The sequence below is a fragment of the Papaver somniferum genome, chromosome 1 (assembly GCF_003573695.1).
Source record: "Papaver somniferum cultivar HN1 chromosome 1, ASM357369v1, whole genome shotgun sequence".
NCBI classification, from domain to species: Eukaryota; Viridiplantae; Streptophyta; class Magnoliopsida; order Ranunculales; family Papaveraceae; genus Papaver; species Papaver somniferum.
Window position 1 is genome coordinate 201,373,441 of NC_039358.1, and position 20,367 is coordinate 201,393,807.

Below are 20,367 nucleotides of genomic sequence, written 5' to 3' on the forward strand. Positions count from 1 at the left end.
AAAATCCTTGTAAAAGAGTCAAATCCTTGACCAAGACCATCAAAGATATTTCCAAGCTTGAATTTTTTAAAGCATACCAAATCCTCTTCATGCCCACTAGAGAAATACTTCTTTTCTAGAATGAAACCTTTTGAAGCAATCTTATCAAACATTCTAGTACAAGAATCATTCACAAACCTTATTCTAAGAGAGTTTTAGTCACAAGGAGAATTCAATCTAGAGGATTTTGAGTTTTTAGAACTCCTTTTAGTGCTCCTAGGATTCATCATGGGTCTAGAAATATGAAAGGATCCAGTAGAAAAATACTTACTTGGATTGAATCTTGAACACCCTTTCTTTCAATTACTTCAATGGAGGAAACACACAAACCCCTAGAGGTTCACGTACGCGAACGGGTGATGAAGAAGACTAGGGTGCGCGAACTTCTTCTTTAAAAGACCACAAATGGGCTTGGACCCGTTCATGAACCGAGAACCACATAAGAAAGATGGGATTTCCTTAGCCATTTGCACATTAAAGGTTATGCATTCCGTGGCAACACACATGTGAACGATAACAGATGCAATAGAATGCTAAAATTGATGTTTAAACACAATAACAAAACTGTACATAACTCAAACCATTTCTTGCCCCATTCCAAGATATATACAAATTGGGAAACGTCAATCTTTTTACAAGAGGCATAATGTGCAGAGAAATACTCATGCGACATTTCTGGTTGATATGTGTGAACAGTCCCTGCGGTATAATCAAAGTAATGATGATAGTCAGGGCAGTTAGAGCTTTCTCTCCTTTGTTTGTTCTGGCTAGAAGGAGGATACTTCTGATTTCTGGGTTGCAAAGTATTAACAGATTTAACACGTACAGAACCTTGTTCGGAATGATTCTTAGACTTACCAGATTTAAGTTTTTCTAAGAATTTAAAAACGCCTTCGAAAGCTTTGAAAGATCTTTATCAATTGATCCACCACGATAGTATTCCTCAAAGAGATCAAGAGTTAATCTAGTGAGGTTTCATATCCTTGAGCATGTCGAGCGTTTTCTCAATCTTTCCTTCTTTTTATTTTTTCCTTCTGATTGATTCTTAACATCTAAATCTTCCCTTTTAGATGAAGTAAGATTATCATGAGAAACCAGAGGTTTTAGCCGTAATAATCTTTGAACAATCTTTAAGGAAATCTAGTGTGCGGTACAGATGCCACGAGCAAGTTTTCCAAAAAATTTCCCATGGGATAATTTTTAAGGAACGAAAAAACACAAAGTTATTAGGTTTAAGGTGTTTGCCTGCTCTGATACCAATAGAAAAGCGGGGGTCTAACAACACTACCCAATATTTCGCTTAGCAATCTATATGCACTAACTCTGAAACACTTTCTAGAGAATCAACTAGACAGTCAGACTCAATCTAGGTAAAAGTATCTCAAGGAGTTAATATCTCTCTCTTGTTTTGATTTACTCAAGCTAATAGAAATCAGCGAGTCTTTAATTAAACACAAGGAATAACTTGGACGGTACCAAAGACCAATGTCCAAGGATTAATCAATGTTAATCAACAACCAAATGTCGTATTATACTAATTGATGATCTAAATGCACAACCTATATTATTTCAATTATAAAGATAAATCAATATAATGCTTTGAAACTGAAATACACAGACACCAGAAATTTTTTTAACGAGGAAACCGCAAATGCAGAAAAATCCCAGGACCTAGTCCAGATTGAATAAAATTGTATTAAGCCGCTACAGACACTAGCCTACTCCAAGCTAACTTCGGACTGGACTATAGTTGAACCCCAATCAATCTCCCACTGATCCAAGGTACAGTTGTACTCCCTACGCCTCTGATCCCAGTAGGATACTGCGCAATTGATTCCCTTAGCTGATCTCACCCACAACTAAGAGTTGCTAGGACCCAAAATCGCAGGCTTTGACAATAAACAAATCTGTATCACACAAACAAGCCTATCAAATGATCAATCTGTCTCCCACAGAAAAACTCTAAAGTTTTTGTTCCGTATTTTTTAATAATACTCAAGGTGAACATGAACCAATTGATAATACGGTCTTATATTCTCGAAGAACAACCTAGATTAATCAATCACCTCACAACAATCTTAATCGTATGGTAGCGAAACAAGATGTTGCGGAATCACAAAGGATGAGACGAACATGTTTGTGATTACTTTTTATATCTTGCCTATCAGAGATATTAATCTCAATCCAATCAATATGATTGTACTCGTACGATAGAAGATGCAAGATCAGATCAAACAACTACGATAAAAGTAGTATCGGTCTGGCTTCACAATCCCAATGAAGTCTTTAAGTCGTTAACCTGGTTTTAGAGAAGAAAACCAAAGGTTAAAGGAGAATCGACTCTAGCGAGCGCACTAGTATCACACAAACGTGTGGGGATTAGTTTTGCACAATGCTGGATGTCTCCTTTATATAATCATAGTCTATATATATAGCATACGACTTTTTGTCTCAAAGAGTTGGAGATAGAATAAATAGACTTTTGAGTGACAGATAAGTTCAAGTCTCCACATACCTTTTTGTCGAGAAGTTCCACCGGTTCCTTGAGTAGATCTTCGTCTTGTATGATGAATCTCCATGGAGTCCTTGAGCTCAACTACATTTACTATCCTAGTCCAAGACTTAACTATAGTAGACTATAAATCAAGAATTATAATTTTAATCACTAAAATTGACAAACATGCTTGAGATAACAACGCATGCGAGTTCGACCAAGCAATGCTCTAACATACTCCATAGTTAACATACTCCATAGTCACCAGTTTTAGTTTTATGACACCAATAAGCATCACGGTTAATTTTTACAAAATTTTTGCATTTTGGTATATAGCTAGTAGTATTGGTTGAAGTACAGTATTGTTATTAGTAATTATTGCATAAATATAAAAAAAAAAATGTAATTTTTTGAGTAGTTTGCAGGGGATCACATGACTTGTTATTGTAGATTGAAGTGTGTCTATCCTTCTTAATTAATCAAGCTATAATTGTCATTCTGATAATAATATCAATATTATGAATAATGAACCATAATTAAACTCAGTAATATTGAAGTAAAGACCAATTGTAATGCTTATATTTATAACGTATCACATTAGACCACACAACTTTTGTTAAGTACACATATTGAGATTCATATACCAGCATCGATTTCCCTTTTTTCAGCATTTTCTAGTAACTTAAAGAATAAATTTGAATTGTTTTACGCATTTAAACTAGTTATAACGAGTAATTAATAGTGTCCTTAGTTGTTAGAATTCATTTAGTTATCAGTTTATATTTTGAATTAGTACTCGTCGTAGTTTCTAGGATTTTATATTTGGATAGGTGGGATTTTGGGATATCTTATGTAATTTTTATTTAGGATTTATGCACTAATTAAGAAGGTATTGTGGATTGAATTCATAACTACAAGGCTTTCCTGCAAACCCAAACTTCAATGTTGGGTTTGTCTGTGAACCCATTTATTTTTTTTCATTGTATCTTCTTCATCTCCATGATCTTTCTAGTGTGATCTTATCACATGTTTTGCATCCAAGTACATAAATTTGAATATTTAAGTGAACTAGAGGCTTGTGTGCTTTTCCGTCGTTTATCAATAACCTAAACTAACCTATAATAAAATAAATGATTAGGGTTCTCTTTTGATCTTTTTACTTTTTTGTGTGGAATTTGATTTCACTTATGCCGTTTCTCGTGACTCCTACGAGTTAAGTAACTAACCTTGAATTCGAGTTGACTCGTGTTGATGAATCTTTTCTTCTAAGTATCGTATTAGTCAACGTTCTTTTACCCATTCTTGACTAAGTTAAGCTGATTCTTTAGCTTAATATTTTAAATATAACTAATTTATTTGTAAAAGGTATAGATTGTAATGTGATCCACATCACGACCTCTAAGTCATACAAGAAGATTTAACACATTTTACCACCTTAATTTTGTTGATTGTAATCGAACTCTTATTAGTATTTATTAGCTAAACTTAGAAATGTATAGTAACTTTTAATTATTTTGATTTTACTAAGGAAATTCAATATTTTACCATAAATATTCGATTCACGGTTCAACATTCAAGTGGATTTCTTAAAACAAAAACGAGTTGCAATTAGATTCACGATTCATATATATCTTGTTCATCATGTAAACAGTCTATCTAGTTTATGACTTTGATTAACTGACTAACACGTGGATTTATTTAAAAAAATAATTTAATATCTTCATCAAATATTGCTTTATATTGTTTAGATCACATAACAGAACTTCTATCAATTATTGTAAGATCCCAACATTTTAATTACTTCTTGGTTACCTTTTTAACATATATAAAAAATAATTAGCTTACTAATGTTTTGTAAATCGCTCAATTAGCATATTTGGGGTGGATGATTAAGAAAACCTGTTAGAGCACTGATTTCCGTCAAACTCGCAAGAGTTGCTATCTCAAGCTTGTCTATCAAGTTTAGTTGATCAAAACTATATACTTGATTTCTAGTCTACTTATAGCTATGTTTCGGATTATGATAGAAGTGTGTAGTTGAGCTTTAGAATTCACAGTGTTCACCAATTGAAGATGAAGATCTACTGAAGAGCTTGGAGGAACTTCATCAACAAAAGGTATGTGGACTGTGGAGACTAAAATTTATCTATAACTCAAAAGTTTATTCTATTATATCTTCTAATGAGACTAAGTCGCATAGCTATATAGACTTTTACATTATACACAATTGAAATTTCGAGCCAAGTGAGTTTATCTCGTTTAGCTAAGTTCATCATCTACTTGGTGAGTTTAGTTGTAGAAAATTTATTTGTTGGAAACTAAATATTAAGTCAAGCTGATCTTGTGAAAATTACCTTGAACATCTTACATGATTTGTGTGAGACAGTCATTTGATGTTAACTTGGGAAGTTTCGAATTGATCGATTAATTACTTGAAGCTAGTGGTATGTGTAAGATTACCATTGTTGTCTTCTAATTAAGAATTTTTCAATGATTAAATGAGAGTTTTAGAACGACTGCCAACGCATGGATATAACACAATATTGTGTGCTTTTTATGTACACTGTGAAGTTCTAGTTCAGGTACGGAACTCTTGTTTGCGAACTGATTTACCTGTGAAAAGGTCCGGAGCTGTTGTTTGTGTACTCTGTTTGCGAAAAGCTAGACAAGGCTAAGTCCGGAACTGTTGTTCGCGTACTCCGTTTGCGAACGGCATGACAAGGCCAAAGTCCGAAACTGTTGTTTGTGTACTTTGTTTGCGAACACAGTGGTTAGGTTCTAAAATCGGTAAGCATGATTTTCATACTCATGAACTCGGGTTCGTTTTCGAACTAAAGTGCTTGGAACTTTAATGATATAAGGTGTGTGAAACTTGTTTTGTAAACCGTGTCATTATTCTCATGAATTGATTCTTGTATAAGTACTTTGCACAACTACAAACCAAACCGAATATGTTTCAATTGTTCATGGATATTTCTATGATATAATGAACAATTGAACAACTCTCTTGAAACACATTTAAATTCATTTGATTATCTATCAAATGAATCTACTTCCATCACCACAACAACACCTTATTCTTCATATTTTCCATTGATTTAGTTAGTATGCTCAAAATCAACGAAACCCACAAGAACCCTACAAAACCCACAAATATGAATTGTTTCTCACTTCACAAATTGAAACTCACTGTTAGAAATCAAAGCTTTATCATAACCCATATCTCTAAATCAAAACCCATGTATCAGAATACACCAATAGGATATTTTGTAACCATAGATCTAGTTGTTTTTCTCTTGAAATCACCAGGGTAATATCAATCTTGTTCTTGTTTCATAAATTTGATAAATTTTTAGTATTGTAAACGATTCAATATCTTTTGATTTTTTTATAATTTTTGAAATAAGGTGTTGCCATTTTTGTTTTTCCTCACCAGATCTCTCATCGAGGTTGTAGAATATTTCTTCTCCTAGTGTAAGAAACAAAACCCCTAAATCTAATTTTGAACGTGAAGTATAGACCTTTAACCCTAATTGGCAATTTATTTATTTTTTGAGTCTTTTAGGTTCTGAGGAATAATATTAACTAGGTTTTCATTTGTTCATTGTTTTATGTTTTTTCCTCGAAAGAATATATTTTAGATTGATTTAAGTCCCCTAATTTTTATTGATTTTGGTGTGGCTGGTTAATTCTTTCCTGTCAATGAACAAGTTCAAGCTTCAAATGATTGATTTATTGTTTAGAGCATTTTTAATCAGTCCATTTTATTGAAATGGGTCTTTGATATGAAAGTTTTCTTTTCATATTGCAGAGTGATTAATGAGAAAGGTCCAGACTGCCGAAAGATCTTAGAAGAAGCGTGGTTTGATTATGAATTCTTTTATTATTGTCATGTATTTTTTGTTGTGTTGTTATATTGAAAGTGTTGAGGTTATTAATGGTGTATTATACTCTGCAATTTCAATCTAGTCCCGAAGACTAAAATCCAAATTTGTGACTGTATGTTGCCGGAGTTTAGGCAAGTTTGCTTTGTCTTTGTGTTAGAGAAGGCTTTAGATTTAAATTAGGTTTTCTAGCTAATTAAACTTTTGGTTTGCTTGATTTTAATAGTTCATTTGCTTTTCTACTTGATGCAGGTGATTGGTTTTGAAGATGGAACACCCTAGACATCCAGGAAAAATACGATGCCTATGTTTATTGTACTTCGATTTCTATGAGTTATGTATTGGTCGATTTGTTGCTTTGATTAATGAGGTATAAATTTGATGTTGATGAAGTTATAAGAAACCAATTTTTTTCCTTTTAAATGAAATGGTGTAGAGTATTATTTGGTTTCTTTGTAACTGGCAGCAACGGCAGTACAATTTGAGGATAATGGTGATGATAAAGAAGGTTGGCATTAACTTGTTGATGTTTGTTAATACAAGTGTACTCTAGCTAGGAATGATGTCTAAAAATAAATGATTTTGGAGTTTTAACTTTGTTTTTGGATTTCTTGTTTCAGATATTTTCGGATCATGTGCTCGTGTGATACTATTTGGTGCTTAATTTATATACCCTCCTGGTTGCTTTACATACAAACGCTAGATGTTTTCAGTAAAATTATTCGACAGGAAGGTATGTGATTGCTTATATTTGTTTTTTTAGCATATAAACAAAATGAAAAATTGTTGATGTAAAATGATAATAGTCTATTTAATTTTTTTGCGGTCTTAGAGTAAAAGGAGATAAACCAAAATCCAGCCCTTGTCTCAGGTCACAACTAAAGGCAGCCAATTCGCAGTAAGCTGATATGTTGGTGTTTTTTGCTTGTAGATGGAATCTTGAGCACAGTGGAGACTCTAGCTTTAACTGCGATTTGTGGTATAATACAATCATTATTTGGTGGAAAACCTATGCTAGTTCTAGGAGTCGTAGAACCCACTATTATTCCAAGAAAAGTTCCATCTGGAGTTCCACGAAGGCTTTATACTCCTCTTCCACGGGAATCTTCATCGTTATATCATTGGACAATAATCAAGGTAATTATTTAGATCAACCTACTTGCACAAACTATAATCGTTACTTGTCGTATATGGCAGAAATGTTTTATCGAAACTTCAGGATATGGGAAAAGTCTCACCGGCTTACATTTTTGCTGCCGTTATATCAGCTATAAATAAATGGCCAGTTATGAATTATACAATGAATACCGATTTTAAATAAATGGACAGTTATGTATCCAGGTTCCATTTCATTGTAATTCGAATTTCATTTTAGTCCCCCTCAAATTTATTTAAGCTCAGTCAGATTCAGTGCAGGCATTCAGCCAAATCTGAATCTACTTTTTTATATTAAAATTTATATTTACGACTGATCCACGTGGATGTAATGTCTAGAAAGCTAAAATCAGTCGTTGTTCCGCGACCCACGGCTTCCGGCCGTACAAAAATAAAATACTTTATCAGAGACCATATCCGAGACCATTAAAATAGCTCATTTAACTCGTTTCTATGACCTGTTCTGACGGTCGCGAAACTTCTATTTTCCTCTAGTGGTAGCAACTCTTGATTAGTTGTGGGTGAGATCAGCTAAGGGAATCACGTGCGCAGAGTCCTGCTGGGTTTCAAGAGGCGTAAGGAATGCGACTGTGCCTTATTCAGTGTGAGACTTGGTTATGACTCAACTACATTCCAATCTGAAGTTAACTTGTAGGAGTCTGTAGCGGTTTAATATAGTGTGGTGTTCAAATATGGACTAGGTCCCGGGGTTATTCTGCATTCGTGGTGTCCTCGTTAACAAAATTTCTGGTATCTGTGTTATTTATTTTCCGCATTATATTTGTTCATATAATTGAAATATCACAGGTTGTGCGTAGTTAAATCACATTTGATAAATCCGACCTTGTTAGTTGGATAGAACTTGATTGACTCTCGGGCATCGGACTTTGGTACCGTCCAAGTTATTCTCATATCAATCAGGATCACATATTTCTATCTGTTCGATATGCTGATCGTATTGAGAAAGAGATAAAGCTCTTTGATATCTTTCTTGATTGAGTCTCACTTTTAAGTTGGTGATCTCAGAATTATATTGGAGTTTAGTCATACAAATTTCCGAACGAAATACTGGGTGTGGTTTTTTTCACTAGTCCATAGCAGAAACTCCAACCAACGAAGCCTGCGATATCTTTGATTTCTATAATTGAACCCATATGAAAATAATATGATTTTTTTTTCTTTTAAGAGTTAAAAGGAAAATTTTACATAGAAGGCAAGCGAGTAACGAGCTGCGCCGCAAGCCGTTTTTGGATTGCAAAACCTATCCTTTTAAAAACAAAGAGTTGTTATACCCCGCGTTTTCAAAATCTTTAATAAAAGAGTTGCTGAATTACTTTGGGAGATAAAGTTTGAAAGGATTTAGTTTATAAACCATGCATAACCAATTAGCAAATGCATGTGTTTCTAAAAGATAAGGATAATGGATATAAATTATATGATTCTAGTGTTATAACTTATTTATCGTGCATAACCAATGTACCTTAATATCACAATAACCTTTATATGAAGTAACTTTTTTCGTTTTCGTTATTGTTTTTTTTACTGGAGTTAATTTTGAAGTAAAATATAACTGAGGCTCATCTACATAAGATGCAAAAAGGAGGTGACAGTCAAATTCCTCCTCTTCCACCACCACCACCTTCTCCTAGCTCCTATTTTTGAAGATAATAAATTTTCACAATCTTCTGCGGTTAAACCATCTTCTGTCAATACTTTTTTCAACTCGTCAATTATTTCCTTAATCCAACTGGAATCTCCGGCAGAACCTATAAGAATCGATACCATAAAATTTGTATCTTATTACAATCTTTATTTTTCACAACTATCAATTTACCGTTCACATCATATAGATCGATGGATGATCTTCCATCATCATCCATATATATACAAAGGCGAAACTATGGTTGGTTTTATAGACAATATTTGTTGTTTATTGTATGTTTTCGCATTGATGCTTCCATATAACACATTTTGACTGGTTTCATTGGTTTCGACTGTGAACATTAAAACCTTTGAATATCTCGATATTAGCTATTGGATGTTGGATAAACAAAAACAATGTAAGAGTAATAATTGCAGAAACAAACTATCAAGAACTGTTAGTAGGTTCAGTATAATTTAGTTTCATGGAAAGAACAACCAAAAACTATATATAAGTCACTTAGGGTTGAGTTATTTAAAATTTTGGGATCTTTCCCATCTTTTTTTTATACTCGTACACATGAAAATATATATTTATCTTTTTATCATCTTTTATGAATAGGCTAGCAGAGGAGTTGGAAGAAAAACGAAACAAGAGAAATTTGGAAAAACAATTTGGAGTTCAAGTTGAAGATGAGGAAGATGAAGACCACGATGAAGTAGTGCCACTTAATTAATTAATGTATCTGCTTTCGTTTTAATGAATATGTAGTAGTTATTGTGAATGAAATTGTTCTAGTTTTTTCATTACATTAAAACTTAAACTAGATTTTTCATTACATTAAAACTTAAACTAGTTTTTTCATTACATTAACTTAAACTTGACAACATCCATGAAAACTGATAGTAAGCCTAACATCTCATACGAGTTATTAGAAACTCTTTAAGAATTTGGTAATGCGCTTCGTATTCGAAATCTTTTTGTTTCCATCTTTGCCACTCGTCTCGAGTTCGTATTCCCAATTCAGCATTGGTCTCACCTCTAAGACGATGTCGAGTGACAATCCTTTTCATAGCTATAAAATCCAAAAGATCTTTTTTGATAGTCATGAATCGGAAAAACAAAGCAGCACGATCCCGATTATGAGGATTACCTGTCTCTGTGCAGAAGGCATCATGAATTTTACCCAAATAACTCATACTAGGTAAATCGTGCATCCGTCGTTCTTCACCTCTCTTCGGGTAGTATATTACATAGTTTCTACAAAGAGATAAATCTTCATCTTCAGTGAATCTAGGATCATCCATAAATTAACCAGAAAGTAGAGAAGTGTTTTTGTAGAGAAGTGAAGGTGTGATTTTGAAATGGATGAAACGAAGGTATATTTATAAGGAATGTTGGCGATTGAGTCTAGACCGCTACTTTAAATGACCGTTAAAAAATTTAAACTTAAATTGTTTCAGAACAAGATAATGGAACAACAATGAAACTTAAACAATTTCAAAAAAAATAAAAAAAATAAAATAACAAATGAAACAACACTACTCAATTCGTCCTCCATCTCTTCCAAACTCAGCCCACATATTCGCTCTGAGATCTTCCCTTAACCTGTTATACAGAGTTCTGTTCTCAATATGACTGGTCATTTGCGCATAGTTCCTTGCAGGTAATCCTCTTGCTGGTATAATATTAATCCTTAAGTCTTCATCTTGATGTTAGTCCAATTCTTATTACGATGATTTTCCCGGATTACCATGTTATGCATAATGATGCAAGTCAGCATAGTCTTATGCATTTCACGAGCACTTAGACCACGATAAGGCCCACAAATTATTGCGAACTTTCGCTTCAAAATTCAAGAATCCCGTTCCACATCCTTTCTCAGATTCATTTGTCTACTATTGAAATATGAGTATAAACGACCCGTTTCACCGTCAGGTGGCTGACAGTAACATTGAACTAAAGTTGACCATTTTGGATAAATTCCATCTGCAAGATAATAATCATGAGTGTATTGATTCCCGTTGATACTGAAATTTACCCAAGGAGAAATTCCATACTTTAAATCTTCAAACAAAGGTGATTTGTGTAAAATATTTATATCGTTTTGAGATCCCGGGAGACCAAAAAAAGCGTGCCATATCCAACAATCATAAGAAGCAGCAGCCTCAAGGATATCCGTTGGTTTTGCGTAATGACCCTTATACCGACCGACCCAATAGGTAGGGCACCCGGTAATACCCAATGCATGCCGTCAAGACTACCCAGCATTCCAGGAAATCTCATTTCTTGATTTTGCTTTAATATTTCTCTAACATCTGCGTCAGTTGGTTTTCGTAAATAGGTTGGACCAAAATGATTAATCATTGTTTCGCAAAACAACGAAAGATACTTGTATGCAGTTGTTTTGCCAATGCGAAGATACTCATCATTATAATCTGGAGGTCTGCCGTATCCTAGAATCCTTAAGGCTGAAGTAAGCTTTTGTTCAGGGCTACGACCCCTAATATTTAGTGCATCATAATGATAATTAAATTGAGGTTCTACCTGACAAAGCTCACCAGTAATCTTTAGCACCAAATGTCGGGGCATGCGGAATCGGCCTTGGAAATTTTCATCAGAGAAGACACAGTCTGGAAGAAAATAATCGTGCATCAGCTTCTCGTATCATTCATACCGATCTCGGTACGTATATCTTCTTGTGAACACTTCTTTTGGCTCTGGAGCTCTAGGTATTTACCCCGATAAATATAGCTGCAACAAGTTGTTGGTTAGATATTTATCTTCATCTGACTCATCATCATTTTGTTTCAACGCCTGAACTAATATTCGTTGTTATTCTTCAAATCAATCCATATAAATATGCACTTCTTCGAATCTTCGTCAGAAAAATTCATTGAGTTCAAAATAAAAATTAAACAAATGATTAAAGGTACAAAAGAGTAAGATGACAAAGTTAATGAGAAAATGAGGTGTGATTACATTGAATTGAGTAGGGTGAATTTATAGGAAGACATGGGGGTGGGGGATAGCCGTTACTTCATAAGCGACGATTACATGACCAACTGGTCTTATAAAGACCTGTAGCAGTGGAGACTCCACCACTGGCTGTCTTCATAAAACCTGTCGGTCTAGTCTCAACCGTTTGGTAGATGCTCGATCGCTTAATATTTTACCATAATGGCGCGGCCAGTTTGCCAGGCCCGCTACCATGGCAAACGGAGGGTTTCGTCAAACCCCATAGGAACCGGCGTATGGGAAGGATATCCTAATTAAACCATGGGCCCTTGAAAAAAGGGACGGTGACCAAAAAGTTGTTCATAAAAAACTGGGGCGGCCTCGTGAATTAAACCCCCCCTTCTCTCTCTCATCATCTCTTTTCTTCATCGAAGAACCCTTCTTCTTCGTCCTCGCCGTTACAGAAAACCCTATATTTCCTCTCAAATGTTTCAAACCTTAGTTCCTTCCTCTAGAATCTCTCTCTTTTTATTCAAAAACCTCAACAATGGCAGGAGGAGGAGTTACCTCAAGAGAACAGATAATTTCTTTACTAAAAAACCAAGAAGATTTAGCTGTTAAACAAGCTAAAGATATTCTTTGTTCTATTGAACCTTCTTCGCTGGTTGTTGATCTTTTTCCTTACATTGTTGAACTTCAGGGTTCTAATGAAGTTTTGGTTCGGAAAATTTTGTTAGAGTAAGTGTGGAAGTTTCAAATTCTTTTTCAATATTTGTAGGTTTTGAAGTGAAATTGATTGAATTAGTGTTTGATTCCTTTGTTTTTGCATGTTGTTGTTAGATTTTGTTTTTGATTTAACCTAATTGTTACATTACATTGTGTAGAATTAGGGTTCCCCCAATTTGGGGGGTTTGGGTTCTAATTAGTTTAGGGCACCCACTAATATTACTCCTACCTACTGATATTTTTCTTTATTTTGATTCTTATGGGGTTGTGTGTGGTGCCAGGTTTATGGAAGAGCTTGGGTTGAAGGTGATGGATCAATCATCTGTATTCATGCCCGTCTTTTTGGCATTATTGAAAGATGGTGCTTCATCTGTTGTACGGCAGTCTATTGTTAGTGGGACAAACTTCTATTGTGGCGTTCTAAAAGAGATGGCACTACAGGTTTGTATTGTGGATTGTATCTTCCCCCTTTTTTTGTGAAACTTTATTTGTTCTTGAGAATACTTTTGTTTGTACATTTTTATGGTTATGCTTTTGTTTCTTTTCTTGAAGAGCTTTTGGTGATGATACTGTTATATGATGATTGAAGAAGCTTGTCTTCTTTACATGTTTATACTTGGGGTTGAGGCTCTGTTGAGATGGCAGGAGCAGGCTCTGTTGTGTGTATTGCAGGTGATATAGACGGTTATACCCGCCACCCTACCCTACCCGACCCGCCAGAGAATGGGTTGGGTAGGATCTTACCCGTTTAGTGGCGGGTAGGGTGGCGGGTAAAAATTTTCTTACCCGCCAGTAAACGGATAGGGTGGCGGGTATAGGCCATATCCTACCCACCCTACCCGTTGTGCAGCCCTATTTATCACTATATTATTGGTGTTAACAAGTACCTCCCTGCTTGTTCTTCCCTCCATTGGAAGACTTGATTTAATTTATTATCAAGGATGTTGCTGCTAGCCGCCTACTATACAATATATAAGCTAATTCAAAATAATAATCTCTGGAGATGAACAAACCCGAAAAGTGACCCTTTATTAAGCAGAGAACCGAAATTGAAGACCGTGAGCCCCATTTTATTCTATTCGGAAAAAATACAGTTTAGTCCAAAAATCAATTCAAAAATACGGTTTAGTCCAGCCCGAGTTAACTAGGTACAAATTAGTCCAAATATACAAAAAATACACTAATAACCTTTATTATTTACAATTTAATCTAAATATTTAAAGTTTAGTCCAACTTGATTCATGATGATGTCAACAACTTTAAATAATATAAAAATAACTTAAAAACGATTTATTTTTCGAACCACTCGTCCAAATTCACAAAATTTATATATTCGAAAAGCTCTTTTTGATATATACAAAAAGAATACCCATATAATTATATAATTTTCATTTTTTTAGAATTTGAATTTATACTGTTGTGTACAACTATGTACACCGCTGCAAAAATCAAGAAAATTGAACATCCAGACCCACATAACATGCAATATATCCATGAGGGGTTACAAACAAATGTGCCAAAACGTCATTAACGCTATCCATCTTCTGCGTGACTCGATCTGACAAAGGGAAAAATGGAAAAACAATGAGGGGTTCCGAACAAATCGGATACAAATGGAGAAGAAAATAAGTAAGCCAACAAAGGAGAATCCATAATGCCGAATGATCAATGTTATATGTATAGTGTTACTAATCAGTATGAATCTGATAAAAAAGCTCGTCGCAAACCTAAGTTATTTCAAATCTCCCATATATTTATTACATAAGAGCAACAAATTTTAAATAGTGGTTTATGTGGTCATGACAAGAAATACAAAATGAGAAATTCTTCTTTAATAATTATGAGGAATGTATTTCGTAGGAAACTGAACTCACATGACAAAGACTCGGAATATTTTCGTCTTTCAATGTCTAAATTAACAGGTGTACAACTATGTATACATTAACAATCAACAGGTGTACAACTATGTAGACACTAACAATCAACAGGTATCTAAGTATACACATTAAGAATCAGCATGTATATAACTATGTGACCTAGGTTACTCTCAGCAATAAGGCAACAACAAAACAATATGAGCGAGAATACTATCAGGAATCTGCATAACCATGTGTCATTTATTCACATGTGCACAACTTTGTACACCCTAGTTACGATTAAAAAAAGAAAGACAAACTCACCTAAATTAATGATTTTCGATGTCGTTCTTTGCACATCTTGAGTAATGCCTGCAGCTTTCTCTTTACGAATCCATAACTGCAATAATCATGTCACCTAGATTAAAATCTTCAACATCACACTTGGAAACAAAATCATGTAAGAACTATTCAACAAAATCATGTAAGAGTTATTCAAATTCTTAAAAAAAAAGTACAAAGGACATTGATTGTTACAACATATGGTTTCAGTCCTAAATTGTTATGCAAATAAATGGGCTTAAAACAAGATAAAAAAAGTGAACCACGAGCATACCAATAAATCTCCAGAACTTTGGATCTTGTAAATAGGGAATTTATAACAATGAATTCAACATGAATGAAATAACTCCCCAGATTGCATCCCTCTTCCAGCTATTGGAGATAAAATAAAGAACGATATATGATACTTATAGGGTAACTGAAATGCAGACAACATTATAAATATATGGTCAACAATTATATTCAAATGGAATTGAAAATTAAAATTGAAATGCATGTAGCGAGTCTGAAATTTTATATATACGCAATTGTAATGCATCTTACCACAAACATTAATGCCTCTAATCATTAACTAATAATATTTTGTGTCAGAAATCCTATATATTCAGTTAAATTTAGTAATACAAATAAGTACTACAAAGTTTACCTCCAAAATATGTTGTGAAGCCTCCATTCATTTCCATCTAAATTCCTAGCAAATCAATTCTTGTGTAAGAGATTGTCGGCACATCCCTCCCCCAAAATTCAAAAAAATGGAATCAGATGCCTTTCCATATATAATCAATAGGTATACAATTATGTAAACATCAACGATCAAAAGGTGTACAACTATGTAAACATTAACAATCAACCTGTGTACAACGATGTGCACATTAAATGAAAGACCACTTTAGGTATTACAATTGATGTTAGCGAAAATCCGAGTCTGACTAAGTTGACCCTAAGATAAAATTCATTAAACTAGACATCAATTAAATACCTACTAAAATTAAGAATCTATGTTGTTACAGTTGGTAACATGGGCTATAATGCTAGTGACGCACTTTAGGTCTCTTGAGAACTAATTATAATGTCAACACAGGAATACAGTATTGTTACTGCTTGTTCCTAACTTACAATTTACCCTAAGGTTAATGCTTGTACCCATGCTTCCATATATTGTGGCCCTTCGGCACCATCCATTGCACAACCAATGATAGTGCCATCAATCAAAAGCTGTTTCAGATCACAATGGTCCAACAACCAAATTTGATAAGGACACCACAATATATAACTGGTGTACAAGCATAAACACCTCGTATAGCAAGCACATAAAAAGGTGTACTTTTATGTACACCCATATAACTGGTGTACAAGAAAATACACCGGTTAAGTAGTTATCACACATCAACTAAGAAAATACACAGTAGGATCGAGTGTTCACATAACCAACTAAGAATCAGAGTTGGTAAGTCAAAACATGAGAAAAACTAGCATTACTTCTTAATGTCCACGCAACAACTTTGATATCAACTAAGAATTGGTTGGTGTGTGAAATTTTGTGTATACCTTACTTGATTAGTTTTGGAGTTGCAGATGTCACATGAATGGACTGAGGAACACAAAGGCAGTGTTCAGGATCGCTTGTGGTCCGTTGGGGAGGCATGCAGTCCTTTGAGGTCCAAAAGGTCTGCACTTCACTCCTTTCTTGCATCAACGGCTGCTTTTATCCGCAATACTGCCTCATTCATCGAATTCACTTTTCAACCTTGGGTATGTCAACAAGATTTTTGAGGTACCTTTTCAAAAAAAATAAGACGATACCTATCAAGACCAACCAATGTAATGACAAAATCATGTTAAACATGTGTACAACTATGTACACAATAGCAATCAACAAGTGTACAACTATTTACACATGAACAATCAACAGGTGTACAACTATGTACACATTAGCGATCAACATATGAAGAGGCATAAAAAGTCAAGGATACAATCACAGAATGATTTAGGATTGTTTTCTTTTCAAAGTAGCAAAAATGCAGCATATGTAAAGAAAGAGTTCTGTATACTGAAAAGATTTCCAATAGACAAAAACAAAAAGTATCATATATAAAATACTATATAAGGTCATTACTCATTACAAAAACAAAATGAACAGTATACAAGCGACTTACATTCCTGCCCGCTTGTACAAAATATCCACCACTTGTAGAATCCTCACAGCAGAATGTGTAACTAGAGTTAGTACTTAGACATAAAGTAGGACTTGGATAACCCTGATTGTATGCACATATTCTAAAAGGAGTGAAAGGTGAAATGTATTAAATCCAGTTTAAATTGAAAATTACTCATGGACTCTAATAAACTGAAAACCGACATGACGTGCAACATCTATGTATGTCCACTTTACTCTTGTAAACGAAATGATTTCACCCACTTCCCTGACTAAGCACTTTATGGAACTAGATAGTCATAAATATAGGATCTAGTAAACAAATTATGTCACTTGTACCAGAGAAGTATGCAGTTTGCGGATACAAGGAGGTACTTTTTTGACCTTGAAAACGACCTTCACTACCGGTAAGAAACGTTTGGAGGCCCGACATTTGATAGCTCATACCAAGTATATGCGAATAGAAGGAGGTTACTCTTTTAACTATGGGTAGAGATGTTTTTTATGATAGATTCTAACTCTAGTATAAAATAACGCAATATGTAACCAGTTTGAGGACTCCATTCATTTCATAATCGTTAATGCACGTTGATACGATGTCATAAGAAAGTATATGGATAACTTTGTACAACCGAAGAAAGTTTAGGATGGAAAGAATAAACATATATAAACCACAACCAAAACAAGCAATAACAACAACACTTGTTACCTAACCAATTTTTTATATTATCTCAAAAATAAGCTGAAATATCCTCAGACTAGAAAGCACTTTTTTGTTTTTTTTTTGTTTTGCTTATGGTATGTGTGTACAACTATGTACATATTAAAAGTCAACATGTGTAGAACTATGTACACATAAAGAATTGACATTAGTGATTACATGCTTCTGCATATAAGATTATTAAGAAGATATGAGTAATGTTAAAGATTTGAGCATTAATGACGAAAAGTTTGAAGCATTGTTGCTGCATGCATTAGCAGTTACATAATCCTCCATAATATTATTAAGAAGATATGAGCACCCAAGATATCTCAACTAGCATTATTTTATTATTTGATTCATTTATTCAATCAAATGCAAAATAAGGGTGGTATCTATGGCTACGACCCATATCACCTCCACTGTATCCTCCTATTGCTTGTGATCTACTTGAGCCACTGCCTCTATCATCTCTCTGAGACTGTAGGGTGCAGGAATCTGTGCACAAGGCCCTATACCAATTGTACTGCGAACAAAAGGCCATATACCAATTGCACTGCGAACAAGAACCTATACAATTTTTTTTTTTTTAAAATGGCATGAATGTTCAAATTATTACGTAACCATGTAGCTGCAAAAGATGAACTACTAAGATCCTTATTCAATACCTTTTAAATATTTTGTTTTGCGTCTCGGCTTCAGATGATGGAACCCAAAAAGAAAAATTGAGTAGTCAAAACCATTGTTTTAAACTATGTTTGGTGCTAAGTAATCCAATGTCCTGAACATTGTATGTCTGACCATCCAAAGTACCTAGCTTTCAGTCGTCCCTGCAATAAAAGGAAATATGCAACCAAAATCAACTCTTTTTTCCTTGTACACTCCACTTGAGTTCAATATCCACAAGTCAAAATTGATAACAAAAATAACTAACAAGGGTATATGAGTCATTTTCATATACTCTTTCCGTGTAATCATCCATGTCTTGAGACCTACCATACTTGAATATGAGATTCTGATACAAAACTTCAATTAAGATGATTTTTTGAAGTATTCATACACAACTAATAAGTTGTTTAGTTTATTAATCAATTTATGATGCGGCTAAATGTAGACTAATTACGAACCATCATTTCAAAATCCAGTCAGTGTTGCTACTATTAAGAAAAATGATTAAATTCAACCTAGTAGTGGAATTTAAAAGGTAAGCAGGAACATTAACTTACTACCTTTGGTCAGCAATTATTTTGTCTGATTCCAGCAGTTTCCTTCTCAAACACCTCGATTCCTTCTACAATAATTTAACTGAAGTTCTCGCAACAGCTGGTAATCAAACAAGCAACAATTGATGAAATAATAATAAAAGGAAAAAAAGAAAAAATTGAACACAACAAGAAGGTCGATCAAGATGAGGTGATTATAAATCTAAATTCTTATTATTAATCGAAAAGAAAATTTGAACTGAAATCACAGTAATTAGGTTTTTCAAACCGTGAAACAAAAATCTGAAATCGATTTCAAATCGAAAGATTAACAGTGGCGATCAAATCAAAAGATAAGAACAGATTCACCTACCTTTTAAATCTCCCTCAATGATGAAACCCGCTGAAACTAAATCTCATCGATTTTTCCTTTTAATTTCAAGTTAATCTTCCAGAAGATGAATTTGTGATTTAGGTTTTCCAAGTTGAACCGAGTTTTTTTTTATTATGATGCTTTGAAGATTGAACTTCCCATGACACGACGAAAGTAGGTATTACGATTTGTTCTTCGCTCAAGAGAGCCGGTTCCATGAAAATGAAATGAAATCACGAAGAGATAATATTGCATTCGGATGATGGGTATTTTTTGTCATAAAAAACAATTCTGGACTGAATCGTTCATGAAAAGACTAACTCGTCTAAATTTTGGTAAATTTGGATCTGCTAGTGCTAGGCTTGAGAGGAGAGGACTAGAACGTCCAATGTCCAATAACTATGGGACTAAACGTAAATTTCTACATTCTATTTATTTATTTATTTTTAAATTAATAGGTATATTATTAGGAAACAGAAGATCGGTATGTTATTAGGAAACCGAGACGGTGTTTCTATCATAACGGTGCTGCTTAATTTATCCATGGATGAGATATGGAAATCATATCTGTAGGTTTAATGGGCTAAACGTGTATAGCTGACTTGTGCAATAATGGGTAGGATTAATGGGCTTATATGATGGGCTTTGCTTGCAATTCAGTAATGCACGAGAAGTGTGGAGAAGTAATGAAGGCTGTTTTTCATGGCTGCTAATGGGGGACCGGTATTACCAGGGGTACCGTTTCAATGATCCACGGTCATGATCGGATATAACTTTTTTGTCTCATATGAAACGGTACCCCTGGTAATACCGGTGCCCCCTATTAGCAGTCATGCTGTTT

The 20,367-nt window shown here is 34.2% G+C and overlaps 1 protein-coding gene across 1 annotated transcript; it reads left to right on the forward strand.

Annotated features, from left to right (window-relative positions):
- Positions 1–12,560: 12,560 nt before the first annotated feature.
- LOC113358015 lies at positions 12,561–13,462 on the forward strand. The gene is made up of 3 exons (XM_026601519.1): positions 12,561–12,910; positions 13,180–13,339; positions 13,451–13,462. The coding sequence occupies exons 1-3, from the start codon at positions 12,720–12,722 to the stop codon at positions 13,460–13,462; spliced, it is 363 nt and encodes a 120-aa protein (XP_026457304.1). The 5' UTR covers positions 12,561–12,719.
- Positions 13,463–20,367: the final 6,905 nt, after the last annotated feature.

Excerpts from the sequence above, each read along its gene's own strand:
- LOC113358015 (XM_026601519.1), top strand. The coding sequence starts at position 12,720 with ATGGCAGGAGGAGGAGTTACCTCAAGAGAACAGATAATTTCTTTACTA. Across the intron at positions 12,911-13,179 it reads GTTCGGAAAATTTTGTTAGA|GTTTATGGAAGAGCTTGGGT; the intron begins GTAAGTGTGGAA and ends GTGTGGTGCCAG.